Source organism: Gracilinanus agilis, chromosome 2, assembly GCF_016433145.1.
Source record: "Gracilinanus agilis isolate LMUSP501 chromosome 2, AgileGrace, whole genome shotgun sequence".
Taxonomy (NCBI): domain Eukaryota; kingdom Metazoa; phylum Chordata; class Mammalia; order Didelphimorphia; family Didelphidae; genus Gracilinanus; species Gracilinanus agilis.
In genome coordinates this window covers 718471175-718491520 of record NC_058131.1, presented here as the reverse complement: position 1 = coordinate 718491520, position 20346 = coordinate 718471175, and the positions used below count along the sequence as shown (strand labels likewise).

The 20346-nt window shown below is 55.3% G+C and overlaps 1 protein-coding gene across 2 annotated transcripts in view; it reads right to left on the bottom strand.

The window, feature by feature from the left end:
* Positions 1-213: 213 nt before the first annotated feature.
* The window catches only part of PAPSS2 (3'-phosphoadenosine 5'-phosphosulfate synthase 2), a 71369-nt gene continuing 51236 nt past the window's right edge, over positions 214-20346 (bottom strand). The window contains exons 3-13 of one of the 2 annotated variants that reach the window (XM_044659227.1): positions 19443-19678; positions 17882-18020; positions 14487-14605; positions 14288-14401; positions 13001-13112; positions 12116-12130; positions 7557-7762; positions 2598-2733; positions 2050-2318; positions 1374-1603; positions 214-769 (exon numbers count right to left, since the gene is read on the bottom strand). In XM_044659227.1, the coding sequence (XP_044515162.1) occupies positions 628-769; positions 1374-1603; positions 2050-2318; positions 2598-2733; positions 7557-7762; positions 12116-12130; positions 13001-13112; positions 14288-14401; positions 14487-14605; positions 17882-18020; positions 19443-19678 (1718 nt within the window). In that variant the 3' untranslated portion in view covers positions 214-627. The remainder of the gene's footprint in view (positions 770-1373; positions 1604-2049; positions 2319-2597; positions 2734-7556; positions 7763-12115; positions 12131-13000; positions 13113-14287; positions 14402-14486; positions 14606-17881; positions 18021-19442; positions 19679-20346) is intronic. The other variant, XM_044659226.1, reaches the window with a different exon arrangement.

Here is a 20346-nt window from a genome sequence, read left to right as displayed (position 1 = left end):
GCATCAGCCTGGAAATGGCAGCTTCTGGGTCTGGGCCCGAGATGTGTGCTTTGGTTGGTGCTGAGGAGGTGGGTCTTTCCTTGCACCAGGGCGTGCGCACACACATCCTCTGTCTGTCTGTCTGTCTCTGTCTCTCTCTCTCTGTCTCTGTCTCTCTGTGTCTGTCTCTGTCTGTCTGTCTCTGTCTCTCTCTCTGTCTGTGTCTCTCTCTCTGTCTCTGTCTGTCTGTCTCTGTCCCTGTCTCTCTCCGTCTCCGTCTCCCCCTCCGCCCCCTCTGGCCCCCGCTGGGAGCTGGGCCGTGGTCTTGGCTCGGCCCAGTTGCTTTTCTCTGGGACTCATTGTTCCGCGGGTCCTCGTGTCCAGGGTCTCGGCCGGCGTTCCGGGGAGGGGGCTCAGCCTTCTCGGGCTCTGGGCGTCAGTGCGTGCGACAAGAGGAGGATCCGGAGGCGCCTCTCTGCAGCGGCCGAGCCCAGGCCGCTGCGGCCTTCACAGCTGATTCCGATTTCGGCCCTAGTTAGAAGGTGTCCCCTGCGCTGGGGAGGGACGTGATTGCTAAGATTCTAATCACAGAAGCAGGAAGAGAAGGGAGGCGCACTGGGGTGCCGGGCCAGGGGGCCGCGGGGGGCTCTAGTTGCTCTTCTCCAGGGACCGGTAATAGTCTGTGAGCACTTTCCAGGCTTTGGGGGCCATGAAGCCGTCGGGCGGATTCTCTCCCTCCCTGGCCAGCTTCCTCATCCGGGTTCCCGAGATGAAGTCAAACTCGTCATGTCTGAAAGGAAGCAAGAGAGAACTTAGCTCAGGCCCAGAGACGGGAGGTCCTGGGTTCAAAGCCGGCCTCAGACACTTCCCGGCTGTGTGACCCTGGACAAGTCACTTGACCCCCATGGCCCGCCCTTACCACTCTTCTGCCTTGGAGCCAATACACAGAAGTTAAGGGTTTAAAATTTAAAAAAAATTTTTTTTAAATAAAAGAGAGAGAACTTAGGCTGGATTAAGGGGCCAACAGGAGCAAGAGGGCTTTGGAGGGAGCTCATTTGGGCTGTGAAGGTTTTGGGGGGAAATACGCTTTGTGGGCTTCTCAAACCGCTGGGGCCCTCTGTAGTCCTGGGGGCCAAGGGGGGGCCCAGCACAGAATAACCAGAACAATATTGGTAGCAGCAGGCATTGCCCCCATGCTTGACCTCCATCGTCTCCCGCAGCCTCGGGTCAGCCACGGGCATGCATTTATTAAGCCCCTGCCACGTGCCTAGCACTGGGGCTACCGAAGACCCTGGTAAGGACGAGGATTGGGGGATCAGGTAGGGGAGTCCCTGGCTCCAGCCGGGGGGCCTCTTCCCCTCGGTCGGGGGGTCCTCCGGGCCCCAGAGGCTTACTTTGCCGGGTCGTAGAAGGTCATGGCTTTCTGGGCCTTGTTGTAGGCGGCCACGCGGAAAGGGATGATTTCCACGGACGTGAGGCCGGGGGCCATGCTCAGGACCTTCCCCCCGTGCGTGGGCTCGTACAGGTCCTTCTTGGTCTCAGGGTGGGGCATTCCGGCGGGGTCTCGGCCCACGATGTAGAAGTTGGCCCCGGCGATCATCCGGGAGCGACAGTGCCACTGGACCTGGAGAGACGCCCGACCCAACGGAGAGGACGGTCATTCCTGCCCCAGAGACCCTCCTGCGGGGAGGCCCTGCGGCCTGGCCCAAAGGAGAGGAGACGGGAGGGGTCTGGCCCAGCCAGAGGTCGCCGCCATAGAGCCGGGAACCGGAAGGGGCCGTCGCCACCCCCGGACTCTGCAGTCCCATTTTACAGATGGGGAAACAAAGGCCGGGGGTGGGCCGGGAAACTGTTTCCCTTTAGCCAGTTTCCTTTGACAAGTGGGAACCTTTATTAGACATTTAAGACTGTGGGCCGCCAGGGAGGGGGAGGATTCCAGAGCCTCCCCGGGGCCAGCTGCCCACTTCACAGAGGCAGGGCTGGAGGCCAGTGTCCGGGGCTGGCTGCACTCTGCCCACCCGAGCCCCTTCCTGGGGGGGCCCCGAGCGGCTCAGCCAAGACGGGCCTCACCTCGGTGGGGCCGGCGTAGAGCATCGGCGACGGGAAGATGGCCACGATGGTGGACTTGGGGTCCAGCACCCCTTCCTCGAGCACGGCCGTGTGCTGCTTCATGCGCCACGGCAGGGGCACGTCGTCGTCCTTGGTCCAGCCGCCCAGCGGGTGCAGCAGGAGGACGGGGTGCTTGTAGCCCCGCTCGAGGAGGCGGCGCCGCGTGTCCTGCATCAGCAAGGCGTGGCCGTTGTGGACGGGATTGCGCAGCTGGAACGCAAACACGGCATCTGCAAAAGGGTCGGGCCAAGCCCGTCACGGGGGGCCGGGGGCGAGCGCTGTCTGGCCAGCGAAGACACCCCCGGACGGGACGAGCCGTGGAGCGACAGCCTCGAACAGCCGGGGGGAGGCAGAGCCAAGCCCAGGAAGGTCTGAACCCCCCCCCCAGCCCTCCCAGGGCGGAGGAAGCTGCCATGGGCACCCCAAAGAGGAGCCAGCCCTGAAACAGAGCAGGAACCCCCAGACGCCCCCCAGGCCTGTCCCGGGGGCTGGCGATGGCGGGAACCCACCGGCATTCATCTCTCTGAAGCGCTGCTTGAGCTCCAGCGGCGTGAGGCGGTACTGGTCCAGGCCGTCGTTCCAGCGGACCCTCTCGAGGACCTGGAGGTCGCCCCCCACCAGCCACGGCCCGCTCTCCATCACCATCTTCAAAGGAAAGCCGCATTTCAGTCCCAGACTAAGTGCCCGCCCTGGGCGGGGTCGCTCGGGCCGCCGGGGCGGAGGGCGCCAGGCGGGCAGTCAGGAAGAAGCCACAGGGCAGCTCTAGCCTGGCCTTGGGCCCTTCCTAGCTGTGTGGCCCTGGGTAAGTCATTTAGCCCTGTCTGCCTCCGTTTCCTCTTCTGTAAAGTGAGCTGGAGCAGGAATGGCCGACCGCTCCAGGGTCTTTGCCAAGAAAGCCCGAGCTGGGGCCAGAATTGGACGAGACTGAAATGGCTGAATGGCAGGCCTAGAAGGGCCCCAACAAGGGTACGGGGGAGTCCCTGCTCTCGGGGAGCTTCCGGTCTACTGGGGAGCCAGTGGGCCAGAGCCACGGACAGACGGGACGCATCCAGAGTCAGTAACCCCGGAGGAAGGCTCTGGCTTTAGGGGGAGCAGGAGGGGCTTCGTCGGAGATTTGCAGGACGCCAGGGAGGCCGGGAGGCAGGAGTGAGGGTCCAGCCGGGCCTCCCTGTCCTTCCCCTGCCCCCCCCCACGTCACGGGGGCTTCTCCTGAACAGACCCCCTTTGCTCGGCCCCAATCCTCGTCCAAAGGCGGACCCCAGCAGGAGGCGCAGTCCGCCATGGCTGCCATTAAGCCGCTGCGGAGGGTTCAGAGAAACTCCCCAAGTATTTGGGGGCCCCGCCTGGATCCCTCACTCAGGCGGTTGGGCCGTGACTGTGGCCAAACCAAACCGAGGGCTGCCAGACGAGCCCCCACTTTCCCTCACAGCCACTTTCTGGGGTTACTGTTTTCGGCTCCCTCCGGCCTCTGCGGAGACAGCTACAGAGCGCGCCAGGAAAGCCGCCCAGGCTGTGATTATCCCCATTTCACAGATGGCGTGGCCGGGGTCGGTCTGCCTGTCGCCAAGCCCGGCCAGCCCTCTGCCCTCTGCCCTGAGGGCTCCCCTGGGCCCCGGCGGGCATCCTGTCTCCCAAGGGGCCTCCCACAGGGTGCTGGTCCCCCCGGAGGAATCCCAGGCCCCACCCTGCCCCGACTCCACCCTGGGCGGCCTCAACCATAAAACAGGGAAAATACTACTTAAAGCCTTTAGGAGCGTGCGGGGAGAGGTGATGACTGGCTCCGCAGAGCCGGCAGCGGCCCAGGTGAAGGGCGGCGGGGAGCCTCCGTGCTTCGGGATGGGCAACACCAGGGCTTCCCAGTGCCTCAGGCTCCCTCCTCGAGCCAGGCCCCTCGTCGGACCTTCGGGGTCACTCTTAAGGGGGAGCCTCTCTCCAAAGTCTCCCGCCGTCCCTGGGGGCATCAGGCAGGCACAGGTTTTGGTCTGTCCAGAGAGAGGAGGGAGACCCTTGGCCATCCCCCGGGACATTCCGGCCCAGGAACCCCGCGGGGTGTCTGGGAGGCAGTGTGGGCCGCGGCCTGCGCCCTCCTGACGGGGAACAGGAGGCGTCATGCGTGAGAGGCCGTGGGGCGCAAACCCCAATCTGGCCACTTACTGGGTCGTCTTGGACCCCTCAGTTTCCTTTTCTGCAGAATGAGGGGGCAGGGCCAGGTGGCCCCTAAATTCCCTTCCAGCTTCCAGCCCGAGATCCTCTCTGACCGCGGGCCTGGGCTGCCACCCGACGGCAAGAATCTTGGGCTTGGAATCGGGAGCCTGGCTGACACTTGGCCAGCCGTGGGACCCCGGGCAGGGGATGTCCCTGCTCAGGCCTCGGTTTCCTCCTCGATCCAATATGAGGTTGGACAAGATGCCATCTAAAGTTTCTCCCAGCGTTTGTTCTGCGACCCCTCAGAGACATATAAGGACTTGTCTGAGGGCACAGAGCCGGGGCCACCCAAAGGGGGTCCCGATGGCACACGCTCCAACTGGGAGCCAGCCGGCCTCCGAGCAACATTCTGGGTCAAGAACAGAGCCAGATTGATCGTAATAGCCAGCACGACTGCCCGTGTCTCCCCTGGAAGCCCAGCCCAACAGGGGAGCGACGCGCTCGTTCCTTTTCTCTGTCTCCCTCCCAGCCTCATCTCATCCTCATCCTTCTCAGAGAGGTTCCCAATTCCTTCTTCTTTTTTTATTTTTTTTTAAACCCTTAACTTCTGTGTATTGGCTCCTTGGTGGAAGAGTGGTAAGGGTGGGCCATGGGGGTCAAGTGACCTGCCCAGGGTCACACAGCTGGGAAGTGTTTGAGGCCGGATTTGAACCCAGGACCTCCCGCCTCTAGACCTGGCTCTCCATCCACTGAGCTACCCAGCTGCCCCCCCATTCCTTCTTGGGGAGCTTATCCTGCTGTTGCTCTCCTCTCCCTCTTCCACTCGCCCCACCTCACTCTAAGACCACCAGATCCTCAAAGGACCAAACCACTGCTGGCTCCCTTTCAGGAACCCCAGGGAAGACGGGCCCCGCTCCAGGCTTGCCATTGTGCCAGAGCTCCAGAGTATGGAATGGGGGAGTCATGAGCGACCTGGGTTGGAGATCCAGCTGGTACTTGTGACCGGTGGCACCATGGGCCAACCCCTCCCTGAGCCTCCGATTTCTGTGCTGTAGTCTGAGGGGGGTGGACTGGATCAGAGACTTCCCTGGAAGTCGGTGAAGCCAGACGCAGAGGAGCCTCTTCTTAGAATCATGTTTTCAAAGGCACAAAATAAAGTCCTCAACATTACAGAGGAAACGAATTCGATGAAAATACAGTGATCGATTATTTCTTTAAGTTCCTCAGGTGGAGAATCCCCTGATTGAGCTACCTCTGAGGTCCCTTCCAGCTCGGAGCATGAGCTCGAGACACAAAGGCCTAAAACATAGCAGCCAGGTTAAATGAAAGGCTTCTTCTCGGTGTCCCTGGGCGGAGAGAAGATCTCCAGCATGGATAATTATCACCAGGGAAGGGAGGAAAAGATGCCTGAGTAAGGTGATCAGAGCGTATGGCTTTGCTCAGACGGGTGCCCAACGCTGGAAGCTCCCTCTGACGGCCCCTTCCCGTTGCCTCAAATCTGCACGTGGCGTTTGGTTTCACGGAGGAAGATGCTGAGGGTGAGGGTTTGCAGGCAACAAGCTGGCTCTTGCCTTCCCTCCATCCTTTTGTTCTGAGAAGGGAAGGCAAAGCAGAGCAGGAAAGTGCTTTGTGAAAAGCACCAAGAGGCAAAAGAGAGGCATCGTCCATGCTGGTGAGGCTGGGAGAAGGCAGGCACACTAACACTGACTTGGGCCAGCCATTCTAGAGAGCAATTCCGAATTATGATGAAAAGAACATTAGTGGGGGCAGCTGGGTAGCTCAGTGGATGGAGAGTTAAGCCTAGAGACGGGAGGTCCTAGGTTCAAATGTGGCCTCAGACAATTCCCAGCTGTGTGACCCTGGACAAGTCACTTGACCCCCATTGCCCACCCTTACCATTCTTCTGCCTCGGAGCCAATGCACAGTATTGACTCCTAGACGGAAGGTGAGGGTTTAAAAAAAAAAAAAAAAAAAAAAGAACATTAGTGAGGGAACAACTGAGTGGCTCAGTGAATGGAGAGCCAGGTCTAGAGATGAAAGGTTCTGGGTTCAAATCTGGCCTCAGACCCTTCCTAGCTGGGTGACCCTGGGCAAGTCCCTTAACCCTCATTGCCAAGCCCTTCTCACTACACGGTATTGATTCCAGGATGGAAGGTAAGGATTAAAAAGAACCTTAGTGACCAAAATGCCCCTGCTCTTTGAGCCAGAGTTCTCCCTACAATTCCCTGCCATCGTCCACCCAGAAACCAATTAATTCAGTAGCTTTTGCCCTTCCTGTGCAGTCTGGACCCTCAAGTCCTAGACTGATATCTGAGGTTGATTCTTCCCCAGTGAGGAAAGAGAGATTCGAGCCCCAAAGCAATCTGATTCTGTCCTGTCGTTTTTTTAAATTCTGAACTTAACACTCAATAAAATGAGCACCGATCACCATCTACATTGGGGACCGGGTGACGTCGCACTGGTAAAGTGGTCTCACTTGTCTATGATTCTGTGTGTGTGTGTGTGTGTGTGTGCGTGTGTGTGCGTGCGTGCATGCGTGTGTGTGAGTTCCTTGAGGGCAGGGACTGGCTTTTCTCTTTCCTCATATTTCCAGGGCTTGGCATGGTGCCTGGCACACAGTAGGGGCTTTATAAATGTTTACTGATTGTTGGATCGACTTTGGCCCACAAGGGTGCTCCTTTCTTTGACCCTGTGGAGTCCGGCCCAGGCGTGGCATTCCTGAGTCAAAGCTAGGCCCACTTGAGTACTGTGGGATGTACTCGGGTACATGGTCCAGCCTCTCTTTGTTCAGGCTTAGAAAACAGCGAGGCAGCGTGGCCTCCTGGGATGGCCCTAGAGGAATATTGGCTCCAGGACTCACTAGCTGTGTGACCTTGGGTAAGTCCCTTCTTTTCTCTGCCTCAGCTCTCAGGGCTATAAAGTAAGGGGGGAAGGCTTGGACTCTTTGGCCTTGAAAGTCGCCTCCAACTCAAAAATCTCTAATTCCGTGATCATCATACGCTGTTTCTTTATTCCAATCCATTTGATCCCTTAAATGCTAGCCGCTTTCAGGGGGAGCTAGGGGGTGCCATAGTGCACAGAGTGTCGTCTTCCTGAGTTCAAATCTAGCCTCAGACACTCACTCGCTCTGGGATCCTAGGCAAGTCACTGAACCCCGTTTATCTAAAAAAAAGAAAACTATTCACCGCTCCCATCTGTTGCTTCTCCAACAGTCCTGAGCCCACCGAGCTCTCCTTTCCTTTCTTTGCCTGCTGGATTCTAATCCAGCCTTCGGGGTTCTTGTTGGTAGAATGGGGCAAATCCCAAAGCACTCTGGGACATACCTTGATATGGGGGTGCTGGGCACAGGTAGCCCCCCAGACGCGGGCACAGCGCTCTTCCTTCCTGTGCTCATAGAACTCTGGGTCTCTCAAGATGGCCACCTTCCGTCCATCATACTCCAGGGCAAACTCGCTGGAGCCCTGGAGTCGCTGCTTGTCGTCCTCGGAGAGCGGGAGGACGATGGGAATGCTCAGGTTGATGACGCCGTCTGTGGGAAGAGCCCCAAGGAAGCATCGACACATGGCACAATCCACACTCGTTGGCAATCACTGAGCCAGAGGGCCAGAGCTGGGAGGGATCTGGCTGGTTTTCCACCAACGCCATCATTTTTAAGATGAGGAAACGGAGGCCCGAGCTTACCCAGAGATCACAGAACTGGAGGTCCGGGGCTTCTCGCAGGCCCTTTTGTTCCTCTTTTGGAGGAAACAGGCCCAGGGAGAGCAATGGCCTGTCCGCAGTCCTTCCAGTGGGAAGCTACAGAGATGGGGCTTGAATTCAGGCCCCAAACTCCCAATCTGGCCTTCCTCTCATACCAGGCCTCCTGGATGAGGGTTTTGGGAAGGGATGTGAAGGCCCCCTTGAAAAACTCCCTAAAAGAAGCCAGCAAGTTGAAGCCAATTGGTCCTAGACACAAGGAAGTGGGGGAAGTACCTGGTTGTAGCTGGGGCACAGGGGTGACCAGACCCAAAGATTGGCAACAAAATTGGTCAATCATCTTCTGCCTCGGAGCCAATGCACAGTATGGACTCCAAGATGGAAGGTGAGGGTTAAAAAAAAAAATTGGTCAGTCATCTTTAGGGAGCCTTTACTGGAGACCTTTGGGTCCTGCCCAATGAAGGTACTATACAATCTGCATGACCTTGGGCAAGTCCCCTGTCCTCTTTGGGCCTCAGTTTTCTTATCTTCAAAATGGGGATATTAGAATGGATGGTTCCCTTCCAACTTTAAATCTGAAGATCTCGGCTCAAATTAAACAATGGCTTCCTGCAAACGAATCCTGTGCTAAAATTGGCCATTTCAAACTCTCCTGACATGGCTAGAGAAACCTGGGCAGGTTCCCAAGCCTCCATTTCCACCCCTAACATGGGATCTGTGCTATCTATTCTCCTTTGGAAACCTTAAAGTCCTATAAAACAGGGAGCTCTGATCATTTCAGTCACATAAGAAACAGCGGTCCAATTGACCTTCATGATTCCCAACAACCCATTGGACTTGTTGGATCAGTGACTGAATGAAAAGTTAGCCTGGGCAGAGGCTGGCATCGCCATGGTCTCTTCTGATGACAATGACCCTCCTCAATCCCAGAATCACTCTCCGTGCAACCTCCCCAAATGTGCCTCCCAGATCCAACATGGCCCCAGGATTGGACTGCAGGAAGCCACATATGACCCAAGTCATGGCATCACCGGACTTTGACCTAGGAGATCTCTAGGCCAATCCTGTCATTTTCCAATGATCTGGAAGACTCATTTATCCAGAACACCTCAGTCTCTAAGGATGCCAGATAGATGATGCCTTAGTTCATGGCCTCTCTCATAACCCAGTCTGCTCCCATCACCATTACTCCTCCATTCCACCCTTTCCCCTGGTACACAAACAAGGGCTTCTAGAGTGGGCCACACTTTAAGGGGTGGTTGAAAGATTCTTAGGCCTCAGTTTCCTCATTTGTAAAACAGAATTGGAGTAGATGACTTCCTTTCCGCTCTAAATCTATGGTCCTACTTCATTCCCTAACCTTTGCCCTACCAAGGACCCGGGGCTCCAGTAAGTAAAATCCTGAAATGAAAAAATAAAAAAATAAATCGGTGGCCCTCATCGCTCCCTGAACAATGTCACTTTCCCTTCCTGGCCTGGTTGGAGTAAGGGGTCTCTGAGGTCACCTACATCCCTAACCTAAGAGGAGATTGTGGCAAGACATGGCTCTGCGGACAGAGACCCGGCAAGAACCCTGCCTAATGGAGTGACTGTGGCCACACCGAATTCCCTCTGCAGGTCTCTGTTTTCTCCTCTGTGAAATGAAAAGGTTGGATTATCAGAGGATGCAGACGACAGCCTGAGGACAAAACTGGGCCCACGTTGGCTTTCGTATGGCCCAAGAGCTAAGAACAGTTTGGACATTTAAAAGATAGAACAGAACTTGGTTTTGGAGTGTAAAAGCCAGTCTTAGCACGTTCCTGCCCGCCCAAGAAAGGTGGCCCTGGACAGGCAGCTCTCGAAGGATTCCTCTAGCTTCCAATCCCAGGATCCCCTCAGCTTCATCATCTAGATCAGGGGTTCCCAAATTTTTTTGGCCTGCTGCCCCCTTTCCAGAAAAAACATTCCTTCACCCCCTGGAAATTATTATTATTTTTTAAATTTTAATAGCAATGAATAGGAAGGATAAATGCACCTGTGGCCATCACCGCCCCTCTGGATCGCTGCAGCACCCACCAGGGGGCAGTGGCGCCCACTTTGGGAATCACTGAAGATGAAGCCCAGGATCCTAATAAGCCCCTCTGCCCCTTCCTCTGCTTCTCTCTGTCTCTCTGTCTCTCTCTCTCCATCTCCATCATTCTCTGCTTGTCTCCGTCTCTCTCTTATATGTGGGCATGCTCGCACGGACATCTGTCTCAGTTCTATTTGCCCACAAGAAGATGGAGTTAAAGGGCAAAGGGACCCAGAAGGCTAAGGGACCCTGGAAAAGGCCAGGACTCGAATTTCCAAAGCTTGCCTCAAACTTGAGCTTGGTTGGCCAAGACCGTCTGCCCCCACTCGGCCCCTCCTGCCCGATGAGTGTCGAACACACTTTGGGCAGAACCTGCGGCCCATCGTGGCAGTGTTATGGGTATGGCAGAAGCCCTGCCCCACCCCAAAGAGTAGGTAGCATCCCCCGTTCCTCCATCTCTGTGGGGCCCTAGTTTTTCTCAGTTGCTGCCTCTTGCCCAAGACCTCTCGTTAGCCTCTCTTCCTCTTGAAGTAGCTTTTTATTATTCTGCATTTATTTATATCTACATACATGTTATATGTTCCCTTCTCAATATGAGCCTCGCCACCTCCCCTGCCCCAAAGGAAGTGTGCAGGTCCGCTCTTTGGGGTCACCAGCCTTCACTGGAAAAAGTCTCCAAGATGGCCCTGGGCCCAACAGAATGGGGCGGGATGTGGGGAGCAGTGTGATGGCCCCCCAAAACCTAGATAACATGCCTGTGAGCTGGTGTTAAGAGGCTGCATCTGAAGGCTATCAACAGGCATTTTAAGAGGTCTCCTTGCTCTGGAAAGGCCTTCGTTGCCCCAGAATCCACAGAAAATGATGTCTAGGAAATCGGACTGGGCCCTTTCTCTTCCTGCCCGACTCCTGCAGGGGAGGGCCTGGAGAATCCCGCCCCCAACATACTCATACACACTCCTAAGTGTCATCCAGTCGCCCAAGATATGATCTTGGGGTCATGGATTCAGAGAGGAAACTTAAAGGTCATTAATCTCACCCCCTCACTTAGTGACCGCCCAAGGGCTCACAGGTATAAGGGGCAAAATTCAGATGTTTGATTTCTAAATTCATCTCTACTTATTGTGTTTGAGATTATGGGGTGGGGGCAGCTGGATAGCTCAGTGGATGGAGAGCCAGGCCCAGAGATGGGAGGTTCTGGGTTCAAATCTGGCCTCAGACACTTCCCAGCTGTGTGACCCTGGGCAAGTCACTTGACCCCCATTGCCTAGCCCTTACTGCTCTTCTGCCTTGGAGCCAATACACAATCTTGGCTCCAAGGTAAAGGTTTAAAAAAAAGAGAGAGAGATTACAGAAGTGGAAACTGAGGCCCCGGTGACTTGCCCCCAGTCACCTAGATAGCACAAGGCGGACCTGAGACGAGCCCAGACCCCTTTTGCTTCCCACCCCTGCCAAGAACAAAAGGAAAACGGAAGGTCAAGGACATTATCGATGTTTATACGTGCTCACTTGGAGCATGAGCCCCCTTCCCACGTGGACCATCACAGAAAGCTTCATTGGTTTCTAGGTTTATCATCTATCAGTTGACAGTTTGAAATCATTTTCATGCAAAAATCATACATCTGCCTCAAAGGCAGCCCTACAGTTCATGCAGAATCCAACCAGATGGGCCCGCTTCAACTCCAGTGGAAAACTGGCTCAAGCTTAAAGGTCTGGAAGAGTTTAATGAGCACAAGAAGAACGTGCTTGGCCCGGCCACGTGAGAGGCCCACGTCTGCACAGCCAAAGAGAGCGTGGCTGAGAGCAGGCCAGAAACACTGAGGGCCTCTCCCCCAAAGCACCGCGAATGCCGAGGTCATCCTCTGCTGGCCAGAGACGGAAGGGGAACCCCAGCTGCCCACATCTGTGACTTCCTGAGCTCCGCTGGCCCAGCTCTTTGACCTTCCCATCCTGTGGCCTCTTGTTTATTCCTCCATAACTGGTTGGATCATGAACTCTAGTCAATTAGCACTGGCTAATTTGGCTTCATTCTTTTTTTTTTTTTTTTTTTTTTTTTGCTATTAAAAACTCTAGTTCCAATTAACGTAAAATCTCTAATTATGATAATTTGACTACTTGGAAAGTTATTAAAGTACATACCAGGAAGGGCCATGCCTAGGGAAACATAAACACAATTAACAAACATGTTTTCACCCCCTTCTGTAATCATCTCAAAGTCATTTCAAGGAAGGCGAGCTCCCGGGGAACGTCCCATAAGTCTCTAAATCGCATCCAACAACGTCCACAAGCCTTCTCTCCGGGCCACTGAATTTGATGCTCTGACCCTGGACTGAGCTGACAGTTACAATTTCTGACTCTCTTCTCATCTGATCTTTATAACCTTCCCCTCAGCCAGGTATCGTGAGAACGATTGTACCCATTTTCCAGGAGCCTGATGCTCAGGGAGATTAGGGAGCTGGTGAATGTTTGAGCCCAGATCTGGCCCTCGTCCCGCTCTGCTGACCCTGAGAAACTATGTGGGCAATTTGCTTTTTCCCATGGCACTACAGCCTCAATGGGCTGCTAATTCTTTGTTGTTGTTCTTAATCAGGTCATGCTTTTCCAAGGCCAGAAGTCCTCTCTCTGTCATGGGTAGCATGGGCCCCCAAAATGTCCCTTCCCGTGAATCTTGAGAAACACAGACACACGCTGGGCAGCTGGAAGCTGTCCCCATTCTGGAGGGATACGGGGATATGTCAGGAGTGAGGTCCTGGGCCCCAGGGCAGCTGCCCTCAACCCCACACTGACCCTTCCTCCTAGCGCCCAGAGATCCCTCCACTCCAGGAACAGGGCACGTGCCAGGTCGCCCCTTGAGCACGGAGTCTAAGCCCTGGGCCAGCAGATAATGGAAGGAAACCATCTAATGGGCCCCTAGTGTTTCCAGCTCGATGGAGAATGCTTCTCTGGCCTCTGAAGGCTTGGAAGGGAAGATTCCCCTCTCCACTCCACCCTCCATGATTGATAGTCTGAAAGGAGAAATCCTACCGTCCAGCAAAGTGTCGAAGTGCACCACTTGCAGAAACTCCTTCTCTCTCATGAAGCCTTTGAGGGGGGTGGCCCACCCTTCGCTCAGCACTTGGACCCATTGCAGATCCAGCTGTGAAGAAGAGAGAGGCCGGTGAATGGGGAGGGGTCGGACTGGTGCCCTGGGGCCAGCCTGTCCTTGTGGCAGTCCCACCAGCCCCCACTGTGCCAAGGTACATCCGTGGTCCCAGTGGGTGCTGAGCTCACTTCTCTCTAGGGGCCCAGGCTCACGACACTCATTTCTCAGCGTGAAAAAGGGTTGGAGGTATTCCCCCTCCCAGCCTCCTCTGCCCCCTCCATGATGAGGAAGCTCAGAGACCTCCTGCTCTACCTGCCTGGATGGAGAAGCCCCCCACCAACACCCTGGTAGGTGGGCACCCCACGCCATTTCAATGGGAAGCTTTCTGAGCAGCCTTCTTTAGCATCGTGATGGGGAATGGCTTCCAGAAGCCTCCCTTCCTCCCCCCAAGAGGCTGGGGCTCTCTGGCTGCATAGACCCAAGTATAAGCCCGTAGGGGCAAGGACGGTGCCTCACACATTGGTCATGGCAGGACCTCCCCCTCCCTGACTGATGACTCTTATGTGGGTGCTGAATCCCCTCCTAGGCTGTCAGCACCTGAGGGCAAGAGCTTGTCTTCCCTGACCTTTGTCTCTGCTCAGGCTCTGTCCATGGTCAGGACTCGAGAAATAGTTGTGGAATGAGTGACAGAATGAATGAGACAAGCCTTGTGAGCTGGAGGTGGGGAATGCTGGGAGGGAGCAGCGGGAGAACCGGGAGCTCAGGGTGAGAACGGGGTTCTGCGTCTGTCTCTGTCCATGGCTAGTCTGGGACCCTGGGAGAGGTTTGGTTTGAGGGAAAGAGCAGCCACCTTGGAGGACTCGAAAGCAAACCCTTCCTGTCACTTATTAGAGTGGATGACCCTAGAACAGTCACTTCACTTCACTTGGCCTCAGTTTCCCTATCTGACAAATGAGACCAGGTGGCCTACAAGGTCCCTTCCAGCTCAAAATCCCAAGATTCTTTTGGCTTCCTCTACACAGCACTCAGCCCAATGCCTGGTATACAGTAGGTACTTCATAAGTGTGTGTTGACTCCCTGCCCTAACCAGATCAGAAGCTCCAAGTGAGCAGACAGACAGACAGAAGGAAGGCATCTCTGAGATAAGATGCTCCAAGGAAAAGCTCCCCCGGAGCTGGCCCCATCCCCACCTCCCCACCTCCCCAGCCAGGACAAGCAAGAGCAGCCACCTTGGTGATGGGTAAGGAAGGCAGCTTCTCGGCTCTGGCGCGGGCCGCGTCGACTTGGTTTTCAGGAACAAAAAGCTCGTGGATGCCTTTTATCACGGTGTGGGGCACGATGCTCTGGAGCAGAGAAACACAGACAGCCGCCATGAAACAAGACGGCCCCGAAGGCCGCACGTCCGCAGCCCCGGAAGGCGACACTCACCTGCTCCTGGAGCATCTCCACCACCTGCTGCACGCAGTCGCTCACCGACGACAGGTTGGTTTTCAGAACCAGTTCGGGGGTTTCTGGCTTTTCATATTCAGAGTCGATTCCCGTAAACCCTGGGCGCGGGACAGAGGAAAATGGCTTCCATCAGGAGGTGACGCAGGCCAGAAACAGTCCCCCATGACGGTTCCTCATCTGAAGCGAACACACTTGGGACGAGCGAGGCAGTGCTTGTGCCCACCTTCCTCCTCTCTGCTCCCAAAGACAATGTGAGTGTCTCGGGGCAGGCAGAACACTGGGCTTGGAGTCAGCCAAACCTGAGTTCGAATCTGGCCTCACACGCTTACTCTTGGCTTTTGATCTCTCCCTTTTCTTTGTCCACACCATGACTTCCATTCTTGACCCCTCCGTTCTCTCCCAGGCCATCTCTCCTCTGCCAGCCACTCTCACGTCTCTTCTTCTCCATGCCTTCATGAACCAGATCAGCGCTAACCTGTCCTCCTCTCCTGGATCCCCGATGCCCTTCTCATCTCACTGATGATGCCCAGCCCCACCTCAGTGACTCAGCCCAGTTAATCTCCCCATTTGTCACCTTTGTTCCTTCACTGAGTGAAGGTGGAGAAAATCGTACAACTGTTCCAAGTCCACTGCAAATGTATGTTACACAACCTCAAATGGGCTCTAGCCGCTGCTCGGCCATCCTACCATATACCTCCCTTATCTGCTCTATCTTGTTATGATTAAAATTAACTTGAGAGACTGAATTTGGGCAAGAAAATCCATTTATTGTTTATATCAAGTTTATCCTGGAGAAGTCATTTAACCCCCATTGCCTAGCCCTTTCCTCTCTTCCGACTTGGAACCAATACACAATATTGATTCTAAGACAGAAGGCAAGGATTTAAAATTAAAAAAAAAAAGAAAAGATGGTCTATCAAACCATCTCTCCTTCTCCATCTCCATCCCCACAGGTGGACAGATGAGGGATTTGTCGCGTATGCAGGAAAAGAACCCTTTTCCCCTTCATTTATTAACCAAATTCTGTTTAAAAGGAAGACGTTCTTTGGGATTCCTAAGGACAAAGCAAAGGCATAAAGCAATAGGCTGGGTGGAATCCCTGACCTAGAAATACACAGGAATTCTCACTGACCCTTATGTATATGAAAAATAAATTCTCACAGTGTCCAACTCTACATAGTGGCTCTTCCAAACCTTCTCATCCCTTCTCAAACCATCTATGGCTCCATCTTTCCCCATCCTCTCAGCTGAGATCTTTGCCTCCAAAAACTGAGATGATTTGGTGTGAGGTGAGCTCCCTCTTCTCCCCTCTTACTCTTCTCCCTCTCTCCTCCTGCTCCTCTGTCTCACATAAAGAGGTGGCCTCACCCCTAACCAAGGAGAACCCCTTTGTCTGCACCATGATCCCATTCCATCTCGTCTCCCTGTCCACTGGCTCCTTCCCTTCTGCCTCCAAACATGTCCCATCCTACAAACCAAGCCCCCAAATGCTCTTGTTGGATCCTTCCATCCCTGCTAACTTCCGCCCCCTATCTCTCCCACCCTTTGTAGCTAAACTCCTTGAACGGGCCCCCTAAAAGGGCTGCCTCCTCCCCTTTCTCTCCTCCCACTCCCTTCTTGCCCACTTAAAGTCAAGATGCACACCTTGGCATTTAGCTAAAACCTCCCTCTCCCAAGTTACACGCGACCTCTTGGTCCCGTGCCCCCTCCTCAATTCTCCTTCTCCTCGAGCTCTCCGCAGCCTTTGATGCTGCCAATTGGATGGTCCTCTTCTCTCTAGGCTTGGAGGTCATCTTTCTTTCTGGTTCTCCTTCTACCTGGCTGACTGCTCCTTCTCTGTCACCCTCGGGTCTGTCCTGGGTCCTCTTCCCCTTCTATCCTGCTGCACTTGGTGACCTCATCAGCTCCCCTGGCTTAATGCCCATCTTGATGCTGATGACTCTCAGATCTAGCTCTGCTGCCCCAAACTCTCCACTAACTTCCAGCCTCACTTCTCCAGCCGCCTCACAGACATCTCCTCCTGGACGGCCAGTAGACCAGTGGAACATGTCCAAAAGGAAACCGTTTCTCTTCCCCCCAAACTCCCCACCACCTGTCCAATGACAGAAGAGGCCCCGCCATCTTCCCAGAGCTCAGGCTAACAGTGTAGGGGCCATTGCAGACTCTTCCTTCTCTCCCACCGCCTCTATCCAAGCTGGGACCAAAGCCTGTCATTCTCCTCTCTGCAGCTCCTCTCTGCTGACACCACCTCTACCCTGGTGCAGGTCCTCATCATCTCCATACCTGGACTAGGCGGCGGGGGTGGGGGTGGGGGGAGTCTGCCTCCCTTCAGTCTCTTCAGCCTAGCCCGTATTCAGCTGCTAGAGATTCTCCTAAGGTGCAGGTCCAGTCCTAGGCCAGCCCCCTGCTCAGTAAACCCCAGTGGCTCCCCAGCACCTCCAGGACCCACCACAAAAATCTCCTGGTGTTCCAGCCCTCACCTACCTTCGCCGGCCTCTTACAGCTTATCCTGCCCCCTTCCTCCCATCTCCTCTGTGATCCAGTGACCCCAGCTCCCTGGCTGTTCCACGCACAAGGCCCTCTTTTCCTCCATTCTGTGCATCTTCTCTAACTGTTCCCCCTGCCTGGACTGTTCTCCCTCCTGTGCTCCGACTCCTGATCTCCCCGACTTCCTCTGGGTCTCCACTAAGATGCTGCCCTTTACAGGAAGCCTTTCCCCACTACTCTGAATTCCGGGGCCTTCCCTGTGCGGGTTATCTTCGGTTTCCCTGCACGCAGCTCCTCTGCGTTTATCTGTTTCCATGTTGTCTCCCCCAGTAGATTCTAGGCTCCTTGATGGCTGGGGCTGCCTTTTGCCACCTTTTGTAATTCCAATGCTTGGCACAGTATCTGGCTACATAGTAAGGGTCGAATAAATATTGATCGGTTAGAAGCTGTATGACCTTGGACAAGTCACTTAACTTCTGCCTGCCTCCGTTTCCTCGTCTGTAAAATGAGAGAAATGACAGTCTCTACCTCCAAGTACTTATAAAGTGCTTAGCCCCACGCCTGGCACATAAAAGGCATGATGAAAAATGCTGAGAATCATCATCATCATCATCATCATCATCATCATCATCATCATTATTATTATCCCATCCCACTTGGCTAAGTGGCTCATGTGTGCCAGATGGTGTATCAGGTGCTGGAGCAAAGGCAAAGGCAAAACACTTTCCCCCTGTGGGATTCTGAACTGTTTTAGTCTGGAACGGAGAGCTTAAAACCCAGGAATTCCTCAACAAATGGTGCCGGAATATAGGAGGTTCACTTCTATTCGGGGGAGCTCCCTCTGCCCAGGCAGGCTGGCACCCCCTCTGGGACGGGTCACAGCCTACCTTTGATTTCGCCGGCCCTGGCTTTCTTGTACAGGCCTTTCACGTCTCTGCTCTCACAGATGTTCAGGGGGGCATCGACGAAGATTTCGAAGAAGGGGAGTCCCGCCAACTCGTGGATCTTACGCGCGTTTTCTCGGTCCTGCCAAAACCCGGGAGAAGAGGATCAGTGGTTTTGGCATTCAGTGAAAGGCATTCGATACCCCTGGGGCCAAACTTGGGCTTCTTGCTTGTTCCTCGAAATGAAAATCAAGCAATTAAGCAACAAATCTTGGCCAAACTACCAGGGCCATCCCGAGGCGGAGTCTCTGCCCTCAGAGGGCTTCTGCTCTCGCCATGAGCACAAAGAAGCACCGTGGGGACATGGCTCTGGTGAGTGCCTAAGAAACATGGCCCAGAAGTCACTTGGCTTGTCCTACTGCAGCCTTACGGGGATGAGGCTTCAACTTGGTTTCCCCGGAGCCAAACGGTTCCATCGTCTTTCAGGGAGACCCAGAATCCTTGTCAGAGGATGTCAGAGAACCCAGAAAGGCCCAAAGCTGGCCTGCTTAGAGGCATCTCCTTCTGGGCTTTAGCTCTCTCCAGAGCGGAGATCATGGAAGATGGAGGCCTGGCTTGGAGCCTCCAGAACTCATAGAGGGAAAGCAGAGGAGACTGTGGCCAGACAAGGAAATGGGAGAGACCCGGAAGGCCCTGGGGCTACTCCATGCTCCTCCCAAGCAGATGCCTCCTCCTGGTCCCAAGCCAAGGACTCCTGAACCCCGAGAAGGGTGTCTCTTCCCTTTGAAGGAATGAGGGCTTGGTTGTTTCCAGGGTTTGTTGCTGCAGAGATGGGATGCTGCTTCATTTTTCCAGGGGGGGAGACACGGCCCTCATCTCTCCCTTTCGGAAGCCTCGTCTAGGGGCTCCAGGAAGGCGGGACAAAGAGGGGGAAGGAGGGAAACAAAGACGGGAGTCTTCGACTGAAGTTTAGGGAGAGAAGGGAGATTTGATTTGTGGCCCCTCCTCCCAGGTGCCAGGGCTCTCCCTACCAACCTTGTATTCACCCATCTGTGCAATATGGCATCCGCCCAAGGAGAACAGATGTTCCTTAAGGGCAGAGACTCTTTGGTGGAATCATAGATTAGATTAAAAGGTAGAAGACGTCTTGGGAGCCATCCTTGTCTATTTTCCTCAGTGCTAAAACATTCTAGGCATTTACTCCATGATAACTGGACTGAATGGCCACCGTTTGCTTGCTACTTGTACAGCTTATTTCCCACCTCTGAGCCTTTGTCTGAAAGGCACTCCTATTTCTCTGTACAGAATCTTTCCTCCCAAGAATAGCTCAGGGGCTCCCTCTTACACAAGACCTCTCATGGTCTACTCTTCTTCTTGAAATGATTGTTATCTGCCTTCCTTTCTATTTAGGCACATGCCATGTCTTCCTGTCAAGGGGAGCTCCTCGAGGGCAGGGACTCCCTCCTGTTCTGGCCTCGGAGGCCCAGAACTCGGCACAGTACATTGTCTAGTGCCATCAGGGGCCGAGACGAGGAACACCCCGCGCCGCCCCGAGCCGCTTCACCTTTGCAAACGGAGAGATGAAGCTGGTGATGCAAACCAGGCCGGCGTCGGCAAAGAGCTTGGCCACCTCTGCGATGCGGCGGATGTTTTCCTCCCGGTCCCCGACGGAGAAGCCCAGGTTTTTGTTGAGGCCGTGGCGCACGTTGTCCCCGTCCAGCGAGTAGCAGGGGATGGCGTGGGACACCAGGTACTCCTCCAGGGCGAAGCTGATGGTGGTCTTCCCGGCACCAGAGAGACCTGTGGGGAGGAGAGGCAGCTGAGCAGGGACGTGGCCCGGACCCGCTTCTGCGCCGGCTCTGAGCCCGGCACGGGAAGGCCCGGGAGCCCCCCCTGCCAGGCTGGGCGCCCGTGAAGGAGAGACGAGGCAGGACCGGGATGGGCAGAGACGGTGGAAGGAGGCTCTCTGGGACACGAGAGAGACGGGGCAGCGAGCAGAACCCTCGGCCCAAGCGAGGCTCTGGCGGAAGGGAGGCTGGAAACCTGGGCTGGGGCTGGGCCGCTGGGAAAGGTCCGGCCCGATCTCGTGGGTCATGGGGGGCCCCGGAGTCAAAGCTGCGACGGGAGAGCGCCAATATGGCGGCCGCGGCTTTGGAACGTGGTTCTGGGAAGGGAAACCATCGTCCCACGGAAACCGCCCTGGAAGTGGGGGCAGCGGCGGAGAGGGTGTCTCCTGAGAGTCAGCACTGGAGCCGGGCAGGGCCAGGCCCTGTGGGGGCTTTTTTCCAGGATCTCCCGCCCTCCTCTTGTGCTCAGCCATGTGGAGCGGCTACCCCACCCGCACGGAGCGCACTCGCTCCTCCGCACAGCTGTAGCGCTTTGACATCGATGCGCCCAACCAGAGAAGAGGCTGCCCGGACCGGCACCTTCTCCACGAGCCTCCCGCCTGCCCCTGGCACCTCTCCGGC